Source organism: Notothenia coriiceps, unplaced genomic scaffold, assembly GCF_000735185.1.
Source record: "Notothenia coriiceps isolate Sejong01 unplaced genomic scaffold, NC01 NC01_scaffold00019360, whole genome shotgun sequence".
Lineage (NCBI taxonomy): Eukaryota > Metazoa > Chordata > Actinopteri > Perciformes > Nototheniidae > Notothenia > Notothenia coriiceps.
Genome location: NW_011352061.1, coordinates 390,029 through 412,378, shown reverse-complemented (window position 1 = coordinate 412,378; position 22,350 = coordinate 390,029). Strand labels below are relative to the sequence as shown.

Sequence of the window (22,350 nt, the reverse complement as noted above, 5' to 3'; positions counted from 1 at the left end):
GGGGGTTTGTAATTAGGTTGTGTGTGTGTGTGTGTGTGTGTGCGTGCGTGCGTGCGTGCGTGCGCGCTGCATCATAGCCTAGGCCTGCTGATGCTAATGGGTTCCCTTATTACAGACCTTCCACTCTGCTGTATTTTAGCCACCTTACTGTGTGTGTGTGTGTGTGTGTGTGTGTGTGTGTGTGTGTGTGTGTGTGTGTGTGTGTGTGTGTGTGTGTGTGTGTGTGTGTGTACCTGGGGTCGATGCCCATGGGAGTGAAGTCCAGCTTGTGTTTGGTCTGGAAGAAGAGCGTCTTGGTGCGGATCTCCAGGATGGTTGGCACCTGCATCGGCGTGGCAATGGTGAACAGAGCGAGCTGCGACGGCACCAGCGTCCCGTCCTCCGAGACCCGGTTCTGACCGTGCACGAACTTCAGCCGGCCGCGGAAGTTCAGCGCCTGGAGACACATAGTCACATTTTTAAATATGTTATTGGACATTTTTTCCTAGCCTTTTTCATTCATATTTTTTTAAAACAGAGAGGGATGTTATTGTACCAGGAAGCCGGAGGAGTTGTCCAGCAGGCAGCGGAAGCGGCAGCAGAAGCTCCTCTCCAGGAAGGAGGAGTTCTCGGGGGGGATGTTCTGTGGGTCGTACGTCACCAAGTTATTGGTGATCTCTGCGGAGCTCTGCTCTCCTGCAGCACAAATACGATACAATATGATTACCTCGAATGCTTTTGGTTTTAATTATCATATTTAAAACAAGATCATCTGACAATCAAGCAATGAGAAGAGTATTTTTAAGTATAAAACGAGTCAATAAATACAAATGTGTGTAAAGTCGTATTTGAATGCAACGTACCAGGGCTCAGTTCGTCCTGCTGGCCGCTGTTTGGCTTTAGAGCGAAGTGGAGCTGCCGTCTGAAGAGAGCGCGGTCGTCGGTGTGGATCAACTCAAACACACTCTGATGGATCACATCCGACTGAAAACACACACACACAAATCATCCTTTCTGTATAATATGAATGACACATTAATGCACTGTACTGCATTTCCACAGTATAGTTATCATAACTTTAAAAGAAACCTTTTATGTGACTCTCTAGATATTCAGTTTTTAGATAAAGTAATATTAGATATAAGAGTAATAGATAGTAACACGTTTTTCTGTTTCTGTGCTTGTGCTTCCCCTCTGGCGCTCATAATTCCTGACTTCAGGGTGTCTTTGAACTCAGCAGAGCCTTCTGAGTTTGTGAGGGTTTGTTTGAGCAACAGAAAGAAAGAAAGAGGTGTGTCTCTCTCGGCACCTTCTGAACAACGACGTCTGAGTTTCAGCCCTTAAGTCTCTGCCATTGACTGTACACAGTGTGTGTGTGTGTGTGTGTGTGTGTGTGTGTGTGTGTGTGTGTGTGTGTGTGTGTGTGTGTGTGTGTGTGTGTGTGTGTTTGCTCTGTACAGTATGTGTTTGCACTTGCATCATCGCTCTTGAACGCAGCTGGCCAGAACAAACTGCTAACAAAACACTGAGCTGTGGATATTTATTTATTATTGGTTAAAATCTTACATTTATTTATGCACAACCAACACTTTATTTTGAAAGTACTATGAATGGGCCACGTTTGTTTTACATTTGAAAAGTAATTTATAATACATTTGAATGCTTATCTGTTGTCTCTTTCATATTGTATTGTCACTTTTAGTCAAGCACATATTTGATTTTATTACATTTTCTACCAGATTTTTCTACCGTGTATGTCTCTTTTTAAAGTTTGTACCACCCTTTTTTTGGCGTCAAGCACTTCCTAATATATATTTTGAGAAGGCTAATAAAATTGAACTTTTTCATCCTTAGAATATTATTAATATTATGGGTCATGTTTTACCTGGTGGAAGCCGAGGAAGTCCTGTATGGTGGTGGATGTGTGGAAGATGTAGCCTTCAGCCGTCACCACCAACACAAAGCCGTTCAGCGCCTGAAAAACAAATATACATTTATATGAATGTGTTTATGTATGCATATTTATACACCAAGCCAATTCCTTCTATGTGCAAGAGTAAACCTGATTCAGATTTCTCTCTAGAACACACAACAACCAACATGTGCGTTACCTGAAGCAGCAGGTCTCCCTCTGAGAAGCTGACTCCATCGATGGAGGTCCTCTGGGAGGAGGCTAGAGACGGGGTGGGGGGGGTCAGAGCGTTCTGGACGTTTCCTCCGTACATGAGGCTCCGCTCGCTGCTCCAGCCGTTCTGCCCTTTCTTCATGCTGGCTGAAGGAGAAGAAGAAAATGTGACGGTCAGAAAAATAAATAAAACTTATGACAGGTGGACTTCATGTATTCAGCTTCAAAGTGTCAGAAGAAACAAATTAGCTGCAATACAGACCAACATGTATTCATAAAATCACATTTTTAGTTATTTTTGGTCAGCAGGTTTACAGAAAAAACGACTGACACTTATTGTATGAAACTTGGTGAAAGGACGTAGCAGGATATCATTAAAATATGGAGCATATTCAAGTCACGTAGACTGATACACACACTGCATCGTTTTTCACATAGATTTCTGAGAAAAAACACAGACGAGAAACCATAGACAGGAAATGAAACTTAGTTTAAGAAACAGCTTTTACTTTTCTCCACCCAGTGTGCAAATCTCTGTGCAAAGTTGAGCAACATTTAAAGAAACCAGAAAAAGATGTGGGGCAAACAGCTGATGGTGTTTACAGGATCATTCCTTCAATCGGCCCTCTTTGAATTATTGGGGTTTTCCCTTTTCTGTAGTGTGTTTTATATGTTTGAGTGGTAAGCGGTGCTGCAGCACAGGAACAAAGAGACCTTTTGAAACATTATAGCATGTAAACATGTCACAGTAGAGGCACTCATATGAACCTGAACATGAGCGCAATAGGACCCCTTATATATCTGGTGAAATGGGAAGTGAGGAAAAATAGAAAGAGGAAGATCTTTTTTTTATCAGGGTGGAGCTGCCTGATGTTTCCTGTCGTCTTACAACACCGTCACTCAACTCTTCCTCCTCTCCCTCCTCTCGCACTTATCAAGCACTTTTTATCGGAAAAACAGGAGACCTTAAAATATCCTCTCAGAGAGGAAGCAGGTGGAGGAAACTGGTAAAAATGATGATGGATGAAGTGATGGAGGAGGGGAACAAACACAGTGCAGTTTGGTTCATGGAGCTCAATTATCAAAGGGGCCCTAATCTGCTCATATACAACAAAATGTATCGACATAAAAAAAATATTGAATTATCTTTTTAAAAAGACCTGAAAATGTAAAATTAAAGTCTTATTAATAGTTAGAATAATCAATAGAGTAGTTGCATGCCTACATGCTTTGCAGGCGGCTGGTTCCAATTATTAGCACAGTTTTTGTTCCAATTCTTCAATCAGTGGGTTTGAAACGCAATGCCTCTACTCAAACACACACATACACACACACCCCAACACATGCACACACACAACCCCCCCCCCATCCCCCGTCCCCCCGTCCTCCAGAGGCCAAATGAGGACAACAGGCAGAGCCACAACATTTCCCACTGGCATTTAAACGCAGAGGGAGACGTCATTTTGGAAGACAAGAGTCAACGTTTCTTTTCTAATATCGCTTGTGGAAGCTGAAGATTTTTGCCAAGAACAAAATGCAGCGTCTTCTCCCAAACCATCAGGAAAAACATGTTTTTGTAGCATATAGCGAAACAGCATAATAAGTTATACATCCATGAATAAAGTTATAAAAGCAAGGTTGAACTTATAGAAATAATAATGTGATTAGCCAAGTCTGGCTCTGAAATAGTAGATTTAAAAGGTCTGAAAACAGCTGTTGTAGATTTTCACACTAAAATAGGACATATAATAATATTCCAAAAATAATTAAAGTGGCCCTATTATGCTTTTTTGACTTTGACTTTTCTTGTAGTGCGTTTTTGAGCATGTAAATACTCTGCAAAGTTTCTCACAGAGGATCGCCTAACACAAATATAATTTATCAAGAAGAATGAGGCATAAAAAGTAAAAAGCCGACATTTACAGCAATAAAATGTTCTGTAGCTAAAGCAGAAACTGGACAGGATCCAATGTGTGTTCTTTGATGACTAAATGAGAAATGTTTACACATTTTAAGACAATAAATAAGTGCAAATATGTACCAGTTCTCCATAAAAATGGTTGTTATCAAATATTAAGTAAAGATGTGTCGCCCTGAACTAAGAAGAAAGAATTTTAAAAGAGTCGTTGTATTGGGTTTCTGTGTGGTTGTAAGTGTGTGCATGTAAGTGTGTATGTGCATGTAAGTGTGTGCATGTAAGTGTGTATGTGCATGTAAGTGTGTGTGTGTGTGTGAAATGGGGTTTGTCCGGGCATGCTCAGAGTGATACTCATATACACACCACTTATAGCCTGAGGCATTTTGGTTTAGTGGTGCATTAAAAGCAACAATGAGCTATTTTAGTACCGAGAAGAACAAGGCGAGACAGGGGATTGATTAGGACTGGGAGAATAAAGTAAAATAAAAGCATGTGACGTTAGGAAGAGAGTTCGAGAGTGCTAATTAAACTGTAATTGTAATAAGGCGATGAAGGGCAACAGAGAAAGTACAGAGAAACTGCAATTTTAAGGCACTTAAGAGTACCCTTGATTTGATTGACTCTGTTTACTCCACAAAGTTTTAGAAGTACTTTCACTCCACTGCATATATCTGACAGATTTGCATATTCAGATTAATAGCTAAAACAAAACATAAATCAACTAATATATATATATTTTGTATAAACCTGAGAGGACCCACGTAAGCGCCTTGGGGAATTCCCAGCTCTGTTTCTGACGTTGTTAAAAAACCCAGTTCTTTGACCTCTTCTACCCTCAGCGCTGACGTTTTAACGAGGAACAGCTGACTTTTACCAAACTGCAAGTAACCCTCGTAAAACAGGAAAACCCTCTCCTCCTCTTTTTCTATGGTTTTCTTATAAAAAAGGGGCCCTGGAGGAATTTAAATACCTCCTCCTTAGCTTAATTTGGGTACTGTACAGAACGTTTTTATGATCATATTTCAAATAGCTATTGTGCTCGGATCGTTTGACAACAACTTTAAGAGGCTATACGTAAGCAAAACGAGCTCAACAGCGCGACTACATGAACCATTAATCATATAATTACTTTTTTTTAAGACTGAAAATAAGAAGCACTGCAGGGTAAATTAGTGAGGCTTGATCTATAAATTGTGGCTCACAAAATAAAGAAAATGGTGCAACCCTTACACTGGCCCCCCCATTTCTCTCTCTTCTATCATATTTGCGAACACCGCCCTCCCCCTCCGTCTGCAAACACCCGCTCCGAAGCATTTTGCGGTTTCTGTCGACTTTGAAACCCAAGAGCTGAATGGAATCATTGTTCTTCATCCCTTTGGACTACAGGAGGAGGAGGAGGAGGAGGAGGAGGAGGGTGACAGGAGATCAGAATCACCGACTAGCTCTCTCTTTCTTTTTCTCCCCCTTTCACTCTCATTTTAAACCCCCCCCCCCCCACACACTTTCTCTGCAGGTTAGTACATGAACATACGGTGAAAGTACAGAAAAGGCCTTGTGTGGTTTGGTAATGGAGAAGGGTTTCATATTCGCCGTTCCCCTCTTCTCTTAAAAGGTGTGTTTTCTAACATCTGTTCTTATAGTGTGGTTCCTGTTGTGTTGCTCACATTTCGTCCATTTGGGGTTGCTGTAATAATCCTTATTTGTTGTGCCATAATACACCCGGACATAGTGAGAAAGGTAGGTCTTTATGCCATTTGGTGGAATGAGTAATGTTCTTTTTGTGGTAATGGGAGTTTAACAAACGTATATGATCATTTATATCACTGACCCTATTGAGTGTTATATTACATTGAAGTCCATGTCTTCTACTACAAGTTACAGACAGTGTTGTTTTTTTAAATATACAAAATATTACTGCAATTGAAGAGAGTTTGAGACCAAAACCTTTTAGGAAGAAGCATTACTTTCTCTTAAAGGAAAAACTCAAATGTAGCTTGAGCAGCAGTTTGGCAACATGTTTTGAAAGAAGATAGAAACCTGCAGAAAAGACAATCATCGAGATTTATCTACACCCAGAGTGAGAAATGAACACAGGAAAGACAGAAATACATGCTAAATATAATCCTTAATACTCACGCTACACTATTGAACATATTTAGAACATTTAAAGAATACATCCCTTTAGACTGAGAAAACAAGCTCTACATGCAATCTTTTAATCTCATAATTGTTTGGCTTTTTATTCCAACTTTCGACACCTGTCTCTCATCCCTCTGCAGTCGTTTATCAAATAGGCGTCTTTCTGTTTCCTCACTCCTCGTCTCTGTTGTTGTAACTGCCACTTCCTGCCCTGCGGTCTTTGTCTCCCTTTGATAACCACAAATATTTCACACATGGCCGCCGCGCCCAAATTCTGCGCCCAAAGAAAAATGGTAAACAACCCGAGTGGTGCAGGTCAACAATACCTGAAAACACACACATATCAGTCACATACAGTAAAACCTGTTTATTTCTTCAGATCTCAAGAGAATCCCCCAACATGTGTTCTGATTGGTCTAAAATAACACCACACACATTTACTGCACAAAACATCCATGCAAATCCTGCAACAACACATAACGTCCTGGTAAAGTGCATGAGCCAAACACACCCATGTACACGCTCTTTTCTCACACACACATACAGAGACACACACACACTCTGCTCCAGCCCTGACCCTGCCCTCCCTACAGCAGCGGTGACCTCTGACCCCAGGCATGCTGCAGCGATAAGCCAGAGTCTGTAGGAGACGTCTCAGCGTTTACATTCCCCTTCCTCCTCGTCTGAATGACAGGTCACCCCCTGATACTGAACACGACCCACCACACACACACACACACACACACACACACACACACACACACACACACACACACACACACACACACACACACACACACACACACCCACACACTCTATAGATGCTAGGGATGCTTCATTATTTCCATTGATGCATGATGTCAGTGAAAGTAGATTTAAATCTAAATGACGTAAAGCCACGTAGAGAAAATGTGATTAAAACATCCTGAAAAAAAACGCAAATGATATCTTTAAGTCAATTATTGGTTGTTCTTTTAACATAATGATGAAGATAACAAGTCTAAAAGTCCATTTTTCTGTCAGAAATCTTCATTAATTGAGTCAGGAATCGAGAAAAAGTCATTTCTTCCTCTTTTTTAGACGAATTTTAGAGAAGTGTTGCTTCTTTTAAGACAAAAAATACAGTCAATGCATTAAAAAACAGCTTTAACCTGAATACAGAGCCACCCCGATGAGTACCCCGAAGCAGAGAGACAGTGAAAAAGTGTGAAAGACTTCAGCTGGATGTTGAAAGAAACACACGACTGATTACAGATCAGTGTTTTCTCTCTGCTGCACACCTGCGAATAACACGGACATCTGATACACAGAGCCAATATTTGCCTTTTATTAAAGAGCAGATATCATCCAGCTTGGATCACAGCTGCAGAAAAACAGCCGGGAAACTGAAACAGGAGAATGTTTTTAATAAGAATTTAATCGCATCTTATTCCCAGGACTGAATAAAGTGAGTCACTGTGGCTTTAACAGCTGCGAACTCTGACTTTAAAGTTTGTTTTTGACGTATGAAACATGGAGGGAGTGACTCCTGAATGTATTTAGTTTAAGATAACCACTTTTGTTGAAGCCAAAATGCTTATTATCTAAATTCAAGCCTTTTGTAACGGCAAAAACTATGAATTGGTGCTTCTCTGCCGATGTTTAAGGTAAAAATATCCCTTCAAAAAAGAAGCTTTAAGTGAATAAATCTGAAAACGTCTGCGTGCTGCTCTCAAGAGGTGAATGCCGTCAAACAGGATGGGTGGGTTTGTTCCAGCATGTTCCTCAAAGTCAGAGTACTACTTTAAATACTACTAATACCACGAATGCTACTAGGGCCTCCGCTGAATACAATTCTACATTCATTAAATCACAAAGTGTTGCAGTAACGCGACAATTAATTATGGATAATGAGAAGGTTCATCAGACAGGGGAGAACAAAGAGTGACAGCTAGAGGAAAAGTCCTTCAAATAAAAAGGCAATTTACAGATAAATATTTGCCTCCTGTACGCTCTTGAACGCCTCATGCAAAGTGTGGAGTTTGTTTTGATAGGACATTTTATTTTGAAAATCACAGCGTGCAGCAGGCCAGTCGTCGTAGTTATCGCCTACTATTGACATGTATTTATGAAAAGTAAATATTGTAAACTTTTGGACCTTTGCTACAGTTTTAAATCACATTTCTGCACGTCAAAGTTTGGCGACACAGCAAGAGTTAAACTGCGTGCATATTCAACCAAGAAGTGGAGTTTTATTTCCAAAATCGTTTGTCTTCTTAGGAACGTCCTCCTAACATGTCACAGACAACTGGCAGAAAAGGTTATTTTCCGTCTCGTTGTGGCTCTGAACCACAATCTGCAAGAAAAAGAGGAAACTGCAGAAATGTGAACTCTCTGAACCTTCATATTCATTTCTTACAAATATGTGAAGAGAACTCATCTGTTGAAGCCAAACTGTATCAAAGTAAAGTCCCTCCACTTAGATGTGTTCTTTAATTATAATTGAGCAACAGACATCGGGCACGCATTTTCTTTTCCTAAATAGATTTATAGTGTTTAGGAGTCAACCTCTTCCAATGTAAACCGTGGCGACAGAAGCTAAACAGAGCGAAGTGGGGCCGGAGGCGATCAGCGACAGAGAGGAGCTCCGGGAATCAGCAGCCGAGCGTGACTGGATGTAGGACTGTCAGTCGAGCTGGATTTTCCATCAGAGAGGTAAAGTCCTCGGAGAGCGGAGAGGTTTCACCCCGAAAAACCAGCATCGCTGGATCTACGTCACGCCGACCACAGCGGAAAGTCTCTGAGACTGTACGGTGGCATCCTGCTGGAATAAATTATGTTTTTCATAGAGGTCATGTGATTTTTATTGTATTTTAGTTTATACATGTTTAGCCATTTAATAATATTTTTTATCGGTGTTCGGTTTTTAAGTAATCTTGCAGGATTTGAATTGAGCAGATTTCTTTTGAACTGTCCTATCATTTAAATATGGCTACAAATCTGGCTATTTAAGATAATTCATCTATATTTTTGGTGAATTTCCAGTAAATGTAGAACAATCAAACTTTTTCCGCAACACATTTATGATAGCTGAATCTATTTATTTGATTAGAACAGTATTATTCATGTTGTAGATGCATAAAGACGCCTGGATACAACCGTGAAACAGCTGTTTGGATTAGAGTAGTGGGTGTTACCTCTCAGCACATGTGCCAAAACATCTAATATGAGACACTGGATCCGTGGGGAATCTCTCGCCTTCCCTCCATCCCTCCATCCCTCCCTGTGTTGCGGCTGGGAGGTTTTATTTGGCTCCTAAATATACAGCTCGCGCTCATGGCTAAAAATATTTTCGCTTCAGAGCTTCGTCAGCTGCTGCATGAAGCCCGACAGGGAACACGTGAGGAGCTAACAGCTAGCCCTGCAGCCCTCGGCCTCCACCTAAACAAGGTTATCTTCTAGTTAAAGTTGTTTTTCTTCTTATTTAAGTCTGCCGAAGTGTCCTCGAGCAAGTCCTGACCTCTAACCTCTCTGTGGAAGAGGAGAAACAGAACAAATGTTTCCCTACAAGAATAAAAGAGAGCTGAACTGCAAAAAACGATTTACTGAGGGAAAGTCGTTTTTTAAGCAATGAAATTACATATTGTATGTGCTTTTGCAGCCCTGTGTGTTACAATGTTCCATTATCTAATGATATTTGCACGTATTTCCAAGTTTTAAAGATGATTTTAGGACTAAATCCAGCTCTGAATGACACCTTTTTGGGGGATCCTTAAGGAATGAGTGTCTAATGACTTTTTTGCAGCGTCATACCTTAGAAATACCCTACAGTCCCGAATGAACGCCATGTGTTTCCCCGGTTTATTTCTTCCCATGTGCTTTGCTTCCTGGAGGACGTGAAAGGGTTAAACGAGCGGAGTGTGGAGGGATTACACAACCACAGCCATTGTTTAGGGAGTTCGGGCCGGCGGCGAGGAAGGCCGATGAGCCGACATGTCTGAGCCAGCTGCAGGAGGAGGCTCGCTTTCATCTGCAGGAGGAGGTATGTAAACATGAGGAGGAGGAGGAGGAGGAAGATGCAGGGTCTATTTTCTTGCAGAAAGTACAACTGTAAAGGCTGCAGCAACTGTAATCATTATTTTTATTATAGATAAGTCACTAAAAGTGTTGGAAAATGCCATAAGAGATATATTTAAGGTCTGTCATAGAAGATGAAGAAAATCAGCAAATATTCACATTTCAGAAGTTAGAATCCCTGAATGTTACTACATGTTTCTTTTAAAGTTACAAAGATGATCAATCAATTACCAGAATTGAATTGTGATATACCTTTTTACCTAACGTGATTTTGAAAATGATGATGATGTGATTGTACACCACAGAAAACCTTGGACACACGTGTGGTTAGTCCTTCCAAAGTGTTCTTTTACTTCTGGGTTCATTAAAGACACTAATCAATCAGAGACTGTAAGATCCCTTTGTGAGCGTTAATGATCAGATTTATATTTCCCCGTTAGTTCAACCGTGATAATCCTCAGGAGACATTCCTGTTGACTTTAAGTGTCACGGTGAATCCTGCAGCAACGCGCCAGCAGCTACAGCCGGGATTACTACTGTAAACTATCTCACACACAGCCTCAGCATTAATACCTGCAGTGTATGTGTGTGTGTGTGTGTGTGTGTGTGTGTGTGTGTGTGTGTGTGTGTTTTGGGAGAGGTTTAATCTCCTGACTAACTAAACCTCCAGACACTTTGGCTCGAGTCTATCGGAGAAACGCAACGCTGCAAGTGAATCAGTTTTAATGTAAAATGATAAATTGATTAGAGTTTTACCCTCCCTAAAGAAAGAAAACTCCCAGCTGTCCCTGCTGCGTTGGTGGTTTCTGGGAAGAACCTCTGAAGTCAAAGCTGTGTAATTGATAGGGATACGAGCAACAAGGGGAAGATGGTTTAGAGTCTTTTTTGTTTTGTCATGTTTCTGCGTCAGCGCGCCTTTGAAAAGGATGCCAGAGAGAAAAAGATCTGTCCCCCAGAGCGGAGAGGTGAGAAGAAACATGGCGTCTCTTTTATCCTAATGAAATAATGAAGGAACGGCGTCTTCACAACATTTCACAACAGTCTGCACAAGGTTTTACTTTGAACTGAATCTGTTTTCACTCGTCCCGCTTCACTCTGACATCCGTGACTGAATGTTTTCTCAGTTTCTCATTAAGATAAACGGCGAAATGTTTCTGCTGCACTGTCATTGGTTTATTTAAGTCTCACTGGGAGGTAGCTTGGTGGAAATCTGGAAAATGTGTGACTAAAACTTGGGAGATGCAAGCGCTGAAAGGGTCCGCAGTGTGGCTCAGTTATAGACACATAGCCTTGAGCTGCAACAAGTTCCTGCTGCTCTACAGAAGACTGAAAAGGACTCACAACCGTCTTGAAAGTGAGAAACGTTTCATCAAGTGTGTGTCTATGATTGCAAATACAGTGTTTCAAAAGAAAAGCCAACTCAAGCTCCTGCAGCACCAAAGAAGATTGTGAAGTGGCTCGTTTTTGGTCATTGTAACCCCTTCTGTCTGCAGACAGCAGTTACAGCTCCGGCTGCATTTAACCGTCTCTTTGCACTCTGGCAGCGTCTCCTGTCCTTAATGACCCGCTCTCAGCGTCTATGTAAACTCTCATTCATGAGGAGAGAGGCGTGGCCCTCAGCCTGCCAGTAGTTTTCCACCATAAAGGTCTAACCGACTCACTTCCCTGTCATTAAAGCGAGCGCGCCGCTTCAGCTCCATACGTGCAGCGAGGGCAGGGGACTCCTGAAAACCTCAACAGCAGCAGCACACTCCCACCCCCAATATCACACTTTGATTACTCCAATACGTGATGTTATATGGGATTGAATCCCTCCACAGGAGAGGATGCACAGGGACTATTTTCTTGCTACAATGTCACAAATAGAGCTGCAGCGGATGCAACCAATACTTTCACTAACAATAAGTCAATACAAATGTTGGAGCTGATATTTCATGAATGTCTCTTTTGTGGTCCTTATATATATTCTAACATATTTACCTTTAACAACAAGTGAAACGATGCTTTGTCTTCATGCCCACTAATCTAGTCTTACTTATCGATCTAAGATGTCCTAAAAAGGTCTGTGACGCAGCACAAGACTGTCACGGTTTTTCTTTAGCTAATAAAAGACCAATGTCAAAATAAAGATAAAAACAAGATCTGTAGGACGGTAATTAAAGGAAGGAGAGCCACAAAGTATCTGCACATCGATCATCGATGAGCTGCACACGTGTTCTCCACATGCTTTCAAATCTACTCAAAAATGTGTAACATTGTGTGAAACAAGCTTTAAATAAAGTTTCATGCAAAGTTTTAGACGGCATAATTCTGCTTTAGATGTGAAGGCTATAAAGATGATTTATGGCCGAATAAAACAGATTTAAGCCGCGTACTGAAATCAAATTAATATTTAACTGATGTTGTGTCGAAGACGGGGATTAGTGGCTTTTATTAAAGTCATTGTAATTCCTCACAGAGAGTCTGACAACAACATGTGTACATTTCTCCAGAGCAACGAATAAAACAAAGAGAAACTGATCATGATTAATAACGTGAATTATTGCCATTTTTCCACAGCGTTTCCATCCAATCACATCGCTCGGCTGCAGCTACATACAAGTCACGTCCAGCAACAGTGAACTTGTGAAAGGAGACAGTAAGATGTGGGTCGATGAAGAGGAAGAGGAGTCAGGAAGCAGCTTGTTCCTCGTAGGAAAAACGAGATCATGACGCTCTGCAACTGTATCCTGACCCTGGACATATCTGCACTGTAAACACACTTTTAAAACAGAAGAAGAAGAAATAGGGGACTTTATGCAGGAGCTTTTGATCAGATTACATGACCATCAGCATATCGAGTGACAAATAACTGCTGTATATGTTACATTTCCTTTTAAATCTACCTCTGTCATCTTTTTCTTGACTTTTGCCTTGTATTTTCATCCAAATGAGATAAATATTTGTGCCCAAGAGGAACAGAGAGTGCATGTAAAACCCCAGGTGAAGAGCACATCATGTCCTGTGCTTTCTAAAAACAACATGACTGTCTTTTTAGTGAATTATCTCCCTGGTTTGAGGCCGGATCAGAGGTTAGCAGACACCTTCTCGACTTCGCCCCCGGGTGCTTCCTCTCGCTCTCACTTCCTGTGACAAACATTAATTCCTGTAAGACGCAGAGGAGGGATTAGTCAACGTGTTTTACAGGTTTCCCCTGATCAACGGAGGAGCTCTCGTTCATCAGCTTTTCTTCTAGTTTTTCTTTGTAATTCTGACATTCTAAGCATATCAATCTTGATGCTTTAATCTCTTGTCTTCTGTGAAGCACCAAGTGTCAAAAATGACATGAAAATAAAAAGTGTTGTGGTCTTACACAACTATTACTGGTTTGTGGAAGGTTTGGGTGAGAGGTGTGATATGGTTTGTCTTACAGAGAGGGTTTGTGGAAGGTTTGGGTGAGATGTGCGATATGGTTTGTTACTTTCTAAGAAAACTGCACAACATATGACCTCTGTACACAAATTGGGTTAAATAAAAAAACAATGAAGCTTGAAGTACTTGTTTTCATTCGGTGATAATTGTCCGACAGCTTCTGCGCTTTAACCGTCACATATGAATTAAAGTCACTTTCCTCTCCGGTACAACGCGTCTTTCCGTCTGCTGTTGTTTGATGTCTGCGATTCAAATCAGACATTTGCATAATGGAGATACAAATCCAGATGAGGCGGAGTAAACCTCACACATCAATTCAGGTGTAGCTTATTCTGGTTAAAAAGCTGTGTTTAGTTACGCATGAAAGAGCGGTGTTATTGTTTGTTTTATGATTGTTGTCTGCGTGAGCGTTACAACATCCTGGCACGAAAACAAGCGCGCCTACCACTCACAGATGGACGAGTGATAGGACAGGAGGACACTGCATCTGTGATTGATTAGTGATGCCTGGCATGTTAACTAAAATGACTCGTTTTTTGTATTTGAGTCAATAGCTTGTTGTTCTGGAAAAATGTGAGGATTCGGTTTCACTCTTCAGGACTACGTTACCCAGAATTCCATGCAGCTATAGTCAGGATTGGCCTGCAGTACGTAATTAGGGTTATTCAAACGTTATAAAAGGGAGAAGAAGTAGATGTAGATGAGTGATTTGAATAAACAAAAGAAGAAGAAGACTTTGGTTAAGGACAGCGGATTAAAAGTGAATCCCAGAGACAAAGAAAAGCGGGGAAGAGGAGAGCCAGCATGCACACACACACACACACACACACACACACACACACACACACACACACACACACACACACACACACACACACACACACACACACACACACACACACACACACACACACACACACACACACACACACACACACACACACACACACACACACACACACACACACACACACACACACACACACACACACACACACACACACACACACACACACACACACACACACACACACACACACACGCACACACGCACACGCACACACGCACACTTCCCAGATGCTGGGACATGTCTCTACATGAATGTGTGTCTGCTGTTGTGACTGCGAGGGTCTGCAGGTCTGATGTTATCACTGGACACATCCCAGCACTCATTTCAAAATGCTTAAATGGGTAGATATGGCTGGCTGTTTTCAGTCAACAATGAAGAGAGAGGTAAATAAAATAAACAGCGCAAGAGTTTGTTTAAAAAGATTAGTGTGGGGCCAAATCCATGATACTAAAGCAACATGGCGGTTGTCCAAAAATGAAGTTTATTTCCAAATCTGCTGGTGTTTATTAGCAAGGGGATCTAGTATCTGACTGTAATGAGCTCATAGTGCAGGAGTTGCATTAAAAGCATGGACGCGGTGAAAACGTTGCTCCTCTCTGGATGCATCTGCTGCAGCCGCTCTAGTTTCAGTTTTGCCTCGGGATACATGCACGTCGCTCTGTCTGAACGCCGTTAGAGCAGCATCTGCTTCCTGGCGGCGGTTAGCGCGGGACTCCTGCCAAACACAGAATCTTCAGCAAGACAAACTCATGCTCTGGAGAACAAACCGCTGATATGTTTTTCTTTTTGTCTTGATCAATGTCATTGTGTTTCAAGCCTCTGCAACATCGCTTAGTGTCTGTCAACAGCTGCCAGACAGGGAAAGAATATGGCCCCTGTAAATGCTCCTCGTAGCAAGATGACCCCTTTGACGTTGACCATGAGACAGGTCAAAGGTCAGACTGGGGGTCAGAAACAGGAAGTTCAACGACCTCTCGCAGCTTCAATCGGCTGGGAATACTGAGAGAGACTGGAACCACATCTGGAAAACGCATGCAGGACGAGGAGAGGGGGAGAAAAGACTGAATGTGTAACAAAGAGAAAAGTGTGTATACATGCATGTAAGTGTGTGTGTGTGTGTTTCCTGAGGCCCTGCAGAGGAGGGAAGTTCAGCCAAGCTATTATAAGACCACAAATTACGGCTCTCTCCACGGACAGAAATCTCCTCTGCCGGGCCTCATCAGCCGCGACATGGAGACTGCACTGCTCAAAAACACAGAGGGTCCTCATCAGAAACCACGGTTTTCGGGGCAAATATTGCAAGAAAACGTTCTACGTGTCAAAAGTTGCATTTTCTCATTTCTTGTGTCATCCCTGCTGCCTCTCAGGTGAGCTAAAGCTTCTTTATCCAATGTCAGCAGAGCAAACATGTCCGCCGCCCACGCAAATGAAACGGCACAGAGAGAATCATTGTCTTCATTTTAAATTACATATCGGCAGCGAGTCAAACTCCTGCCTGATTAATTACTTTGTATACACCTTCTTCTCTGCTCTGGTCCTGCAGCACCTTCTGCTTTAGTTTACTTAGAGCAAACGTGTATTCAAACTGCTGTATGGATGCATATATGAAAAGTATGGAGTCATTTAGGCGAGTTAACAATAACGTTTTCAGTCAAATGGAGTCAAAAGAAGAAAAGGAGGATAAAAACAGATCAGAGTTTGAAGATGAGGGAGGTTTGGAGCAGAAAACAATGGAGGCGTTGTCATGGCGGCCATGGGATCGAACCCCCGGGTGTTTCCCACCGGGCTCCGTCCCGCGGCTCGGAGCGACCGGGACACAGAGCGCTCCATTCTCCGCCACTTCCTGGCCTTCCCATGAGCCTTTGCACTCCCGGGGTCGTCTTTGTTCTCGCAGAGGCATGCTGGGAAATTCACTGTCTGACAGACTCCCTTTGGAAACGCCACGATCACAAAGAGGGATTCACCACGAAGCAGACACTCAGGGAAGGTCCCATAAATACACTCCAGTGTCAGCGTGTTTATGTTCTGTATATCACACAATCTGCTGAGAACCTATCTTAATATCAGAATATGTCTGTATTTACAACTACAGTATATATGACTTTTGCATGAATCATCCATCCATTTGACATCCTTCTGTCTTCTTCAACTCAACTTGATTGGAGATATTCATTGTATTCAGTATACAATTGTTTATAAGGGTAGATAGAAGCCTGGTCTGTGTTTGGATGACAGTGGAGGACACACGTCTTTGTTGGTGGCTCCCTCATCCTAGGAGGTCTTGTGGTTTGTCTGAATTCCTCGTGAAGAATAATCTAATTGAGGAACTCCTGCAGGCCTCAGCGTCTGGACCGAGGCCACACAGCGAACAAAGGACACGCTCATGTCTGTGCATCGGGAAATAAAGAGTGGAGATGATGCAGGGCTTTCTATCTCAGCTACTATCCAGTGCAAACACTTTTTTATAACCTATAGCTAGGTATCAACTTCTACATTTGCCAGTATATAGACTTTTTTAGACCTTAAAGCTATGAATAAACATCAACATGATGTCAGCATGCAGCACTTCTGAATGGAAAATGTATACTTAGGAAAAAGCGCTGAGTTTATCAGAGCCACTTCCTGTCTTGTCGCTTTTCTCCCTACATGGTTTTACGTAACATATAGGCAGGGCTCGACAGTAACGGTTGCCAGGTTGCCATTGGCAACCATTCAGAAAAAATGTCAACCACTTCTTGGCCTTTGATTGCCATCAGTGGCAACCAGTTTTTAACATAAAGAAACAAGGACAGCAAACAGCTAAATGTGCACCCCAAAATAGATAAATGTTAATCATTTGTTGTATTAAGAGTGATATTTAATTATTGTTGTGACCAGTCGGAACCTTATACTTAAGTTGCACGTGCATTGGTGTGATTACGGAGCCAGAAAGCGATGCACGTTTACTCGCGTGCGTGGTGCGCCGTGTGTTTGTTTTACAAAAAATGGCGAAGCAAATTAAGTTGTTTGGGTAAAAAGTTCGGCCAACCCGTCAACTTCTCAAATGAATGTTCAAAGTGATTTAACTGATAAAGGGCAAGATGAGCCCGAACGAAAAGCAAAGAGGAATGTTGTCCATTCACTTCCGGTAAAAGTTCCTTCAAAATAAGAGTCCCGATCTTATTACTACCAAAATAAAAGTGCAAAACGAAACTTTACCATAGGAAAATATTGGCATACAAATATAAATATACTTCTATAAAAAGGTAACACATTTTAAATATAGTTAGACATATTAAAGGTAATTTACAGCATTAATAATTACTATCTAATTCTTAACTGTGAATGGTTTTCATTTATTTAACATTAGAAATGTATTAGTCTGGCCAATGATAGAACCACAATCCAAGACTTCAATGCTGAAGGGCCTGTGGATCTATGGTGGGGGTCAGCACAAAGGTCAAGAAAACCCACATTTGAAAGGATGACAACGGATGACCAAGAAACTAGTGACTTGCTCAATTCCTTTTTGGGGGATCTGTGAAGAACATGACAGCAGCTGCACTACTGGTGTTTTGTATACCAGCAATTGAGGGTGGACAAGTTTACTACCACTTTAGTTTCAAATAATTGTGTTAATTACTTATTGTAAAGCATTTGAACATTATTTTGTGTCACATGTTCATTATTAAGTTGATGTATAACTGTATAGTATCTTAATTATTTAAAATATATGGTGTCTAAAAATGGCAACCGTATTTTCAGTTTTGGCAACCAAAAGCTGATGCCTGGTTGCCAGCCTGGCAACCACTTTTAAAAGTTAGCGTTGAGCCCTGTATAGGTCTTTTTTTCTAAAGTCAGTCAAAGTGGAAAATCATCTACTAAACATTCACATTTTACAGATAAAGATTTGAACTTTGGGTCAACAATCACGTATTTGATGGATGCAGAGGAGAGGTATTTCTATAACTGATCAATCACTAGTTTCTAAAATGGGATCCGAGATTGTTAAAGGAGCCATTACGGGGTTTAAAAGCCTTAATGACGGCAACATACAAATATGAACCTGGCAATGAGCAGAGTAGGGCCCCTTTAAACTGTGGTTACCTGCAGTGGAAGAAAACAGTCTGAATCTCGACTTGAGCAGCTGCGTTGTCTCAGTATTAGAATGACCTTTTAAATCTCCCTGTAACTGTAATGTTATAGACTTGCTGGTACATGATGTCCCTTATTTTATAGCTTGTACTTTCATTTCAACCCTGTGCGCTGATTCTTTAATCTTTAATCGTGCTCTCTTTGACTTTGAGCCATTCCTGACTTTTTATTTGAAAGTTTAAGTGCTTTATTAAAGAAATAGAGAGCAACAAAGCAAGAGAGAGACTTAGAACGAACTAAAATCACTATTATAACTATACACACATCTCTTGGTTTAAAGTAACTTGCAGTGAATACATTGCAAGATAAACGGCTTTATGAGAAAAACTAACCGCATTTTTCTGCAGAAAAAAAGCGAATGCAACTTTTAAAGATAATGGAGAATGATGAAGAGGTACCAGGATATTAATGGGCCGATATTGCTGTCAGGACACATAAAAATCACGTACTTTTACATTAAAAAAAACCAAGTTTGATCTGTATAAGAAAGCCTTAAAGGGAGATAATAACACGGACAACAATGCACTTTAAATGAAGTCTGGTGTCTTTTGAAGCAGGGAAGAGGGGGTAAAATCGGGGGACCTTTAAGTGTGTGTGTGTGTGTGTGTGTGTGTGTGTGTGTGTGTGTGTGTGTGTGTGTGTGTGTGTGTGTGTGTGTGTGTGTGTGTCAGAGGAGTCATGAATGCATAAAGCGGTGAGTGTCCCGGTGCCGTGCGAACAGCCTACCCGCTGTAACAACAAACTGGAGTCCTGCAGCGTTTGTTTGAGGTGGGGGGTGCGGGGGAGAAGCTGTGAACTTCAGTCGGAGTAAAGAGGGGCCAAACAGTCAGAGGAAAAGGGGCCCCGGGGTGCTGCAGGGGCCGCCACAGGAAATGGGTGGGGCTCCGTACGTTAGGGTGACTAACGTGTGTTTTTGGCTTATACTTTTCTGGTTCTATATCATATCAAACTGAATGTATCTAAACATTGTCCACTATTTTCCGACCTTTACAGACCAGACGAGTATAGAAAGTGTTACTTGCAGCTGTACTTTAAACACACACCAAGCCCACTGCATATCCTGTCTGGTAATGACTTTCTGCACATCCTCGCACTGCGAACACGTGCACAGAGCAGGTGTGCTCTCCCTCCTCTTCACACCTCCTGCTGAAGAGGTCAGCAGCACATTTACGGTAAGCCACAAGGGCCAAATGTCACAGTCGTGCACTGATATAGCCTCTCAGCTGGTCACACCCTGCCCACACACACACACACACACACACACACACACACACACACACACACACACACACACACACACACACACACACACACACACACACACACACACACACACACACACACACACACACACACACACACACACACACACAACCTTTTCTTTTAATCTACTGAGCAATAAAGCTGTGAGTAGGAGGTACAGGTTATTTTTATTGATGTAACGTTTCCAAACCTCGTTTTGATAAAACGCCTCATTTAACAGATTTATCAGGTTTCTTCTTTTCAAACTGTCTGCACGAAGTCTGCTTCTTTTCTTTTTTTTTTCAAACGTTACCGCACTCCTTCCTCTAAACACCAAACCAAAGTCCACACTACAGCTCGGAAGCAACAAAAGCTCCGACCGAGAGCCCCAAATAATTCTGATCATATTCGAAGTATAAAACCTTCGAATATACAGCCAGAGATAATACATGTATGCCCAGAATTTGCTACAGCCATTTGTCTTCATGCAAAAACATCTTGTCAACTTCAATTGTAACTGAAGGCAGTTATTGTGATTATTGCAGCTGTAATTACAATCCAGTTTTAATGGTGATAAATAGTAAGTGTTGTTGAAACAGACAGCAGGGAACGTTCAATCTTAATGTTCAAAAAGCTCTTTATGTTTCTCACACGGCCTGTGCTGCAGCACCTACTTTCACCCTCTGTCTGAAACCAGAGCCCAGTCTGCTCTGATTGGTTAGTTGGCCGGCTCTGTTGTGACTGGTCAACCGCTTAGAGATGTCCCGCCCCTTAGCCTATCACGTACAATGTGTCTTTTAGTGCAAATGTATGATGGGTTCAGCCAGGCCTTTCTGCAGAAACACAAACGGCATGGCCCTGAACCCAGGCTTGTGGGCTGCCTGTAACCCTGAGCACTGACTGACAGGCCCTCTCAGCAGCAGACAGGCCCGGCAGGCGGCCAGCGGAGTTGCGTGTAAAGAGTTTATTTAGACAAGAGAGCGAGAGGGTAAGAGGAGTCGAAGAGCTGGCTGCTCAAAGATTTTGTTCAGACCTGAGGGATCATTTCTGCTGCACAGAGGGAGGAGGTCTCACTCCTGTCAGAAAATCAAGAACCGAACGAAAGTCTAGAAATGAACAACTCACCAGATGTGGTATTTATTAAACTAGGCGTGTGCGTGTGCGTGTGTGTGTGTGTGTGTGTGTGTGTGTGTGTGTGTGTAGTTGGTTGCATGTGGATACAGTGTGCAAAAATGTGTAGAAATACATACAAACAAGAGAAAAGATTGTAAGAACACACACCCAAAAGACATGACTGATATGCTCTGTTCCTGGCAGTGTGTGTGTGTGTGTGTGTGTGTGTGTGTGTGTGTGTGTGTGTGTGTGTGTGTGTGTGTGTGTGTGTGTGTGTGTGTGTGTGTGGAAACAATATCAGCTGGATCAGAGGAGTTGGCTTGCTCTAATGTGTTTTCTGTGTCTGATCATGTCTGAGTGATAAGTTTCCTCCGCCAAACATTTTCTCTCTCTCATCTCTTTCACTTGTTTCTGTCTTTACTCTCTCCCCTCTCTCCCCCTTCTAACCCCTTTTACTCCCCCTTCTTAGAGCAATGCAGTGACCTGAGGTAACATCAACCAAAGAGTTGTCTGTTTTTTCCTACTTTATATTATTTACTCTCCGTCCTTCAAGATGTTGTGTTAATATGGTGAACATTTTTAATAAAAATGCACTACAAAAATGTAAATGTTAAACTCTGGTTAACTACGAGTTAAAATGCATCGTGCGTCTTTCAAACTCCCACAAAAAACCCTAATTTCTTTTCTTAGGTGATGCCACGTGCCGCGGGCGCACGAGGAGGAAGTGGTAACACTTGGCTGCTACTGTGGTGCAGCACACACACACACACACACACACACACACACACACACACACACTCTATAGATGCTAGGGATGCTTCATTATTTCCATTGATGCATGATGGAAAAGACGTCGACACTAAGGCCTTCGGACCGCTACTATTAGACGGAGAAATATTTTCCGGGTCTATAACCGGAGACACATAGTCTACAGGCACAATAAGCGGGTCCCGACGACGTCGTCTCCCTCTTTTGTGACTAGACATTAGTCAGCACACAAAGAAAGTTGTAGGTCGACTTCGAGAAAGTGTGAAAAAGTGACCGAGAGAGACGAAGCCCATGAGTAGCCCGCACGTAAGACATAAGTCCAATTTCGACAAAAAATTACGTACCTGCATTAATAAAACAGAATTTTCTTTCGTTGTGAAGAGATTTTAAGCAGTATTTTTTTCTCCTTCCTTTACCCTGAGAAAAGAGCTAAGGACTGAGCTAATTACTTCTAAACGACTGTCTTTTTTCCCTGAAAATACTGAACAATAGAAGTAGTAATACATTTTTCTTGTTGGTTATTAACTGAATTTCTAAGTACACGCAAAAAAAAAAGTCCTACAAATAGTGTAAAAGAGGATGCACCGAAATGCAAGTAAATTCTAAATTTAGATG

General features: G+C 41.8%; 1 protein-coding gene across 1 annotated transcript in view; it reads right to left on the bottom strand.

Moving 5' to 3' along the window:
- The window catches only part of ahr2 (aryl hydrocarbon receptor 2), a 37,265-nt gene that overhangs the window by 5,781 nt on the left and 9,134 nt on the right, over positions 1-22,350 (bottom strand). Inside the window, exons 3-7 of the mRNA XM_010778753.1 lie at positions 2,091-2,251; positions 1,865-1,954; positions 843-963; positions 536-675; positions 234-436 (exon numbers count right to left, since the gene is read on the bottom strand). Coding sequence (XP_010777055.1) covers positions 234-436; positions 536-675; positions 843-963; positions 1,865-1,954; positions 2,091-2,251 — 715 coding nt within the window. The remainder of the gene's footprint in view (positions 1-233; positions 437-535; positions 676-842; positions 964-1,864; positions 1,955-2,090; positions 2,252-22,350) is intronic.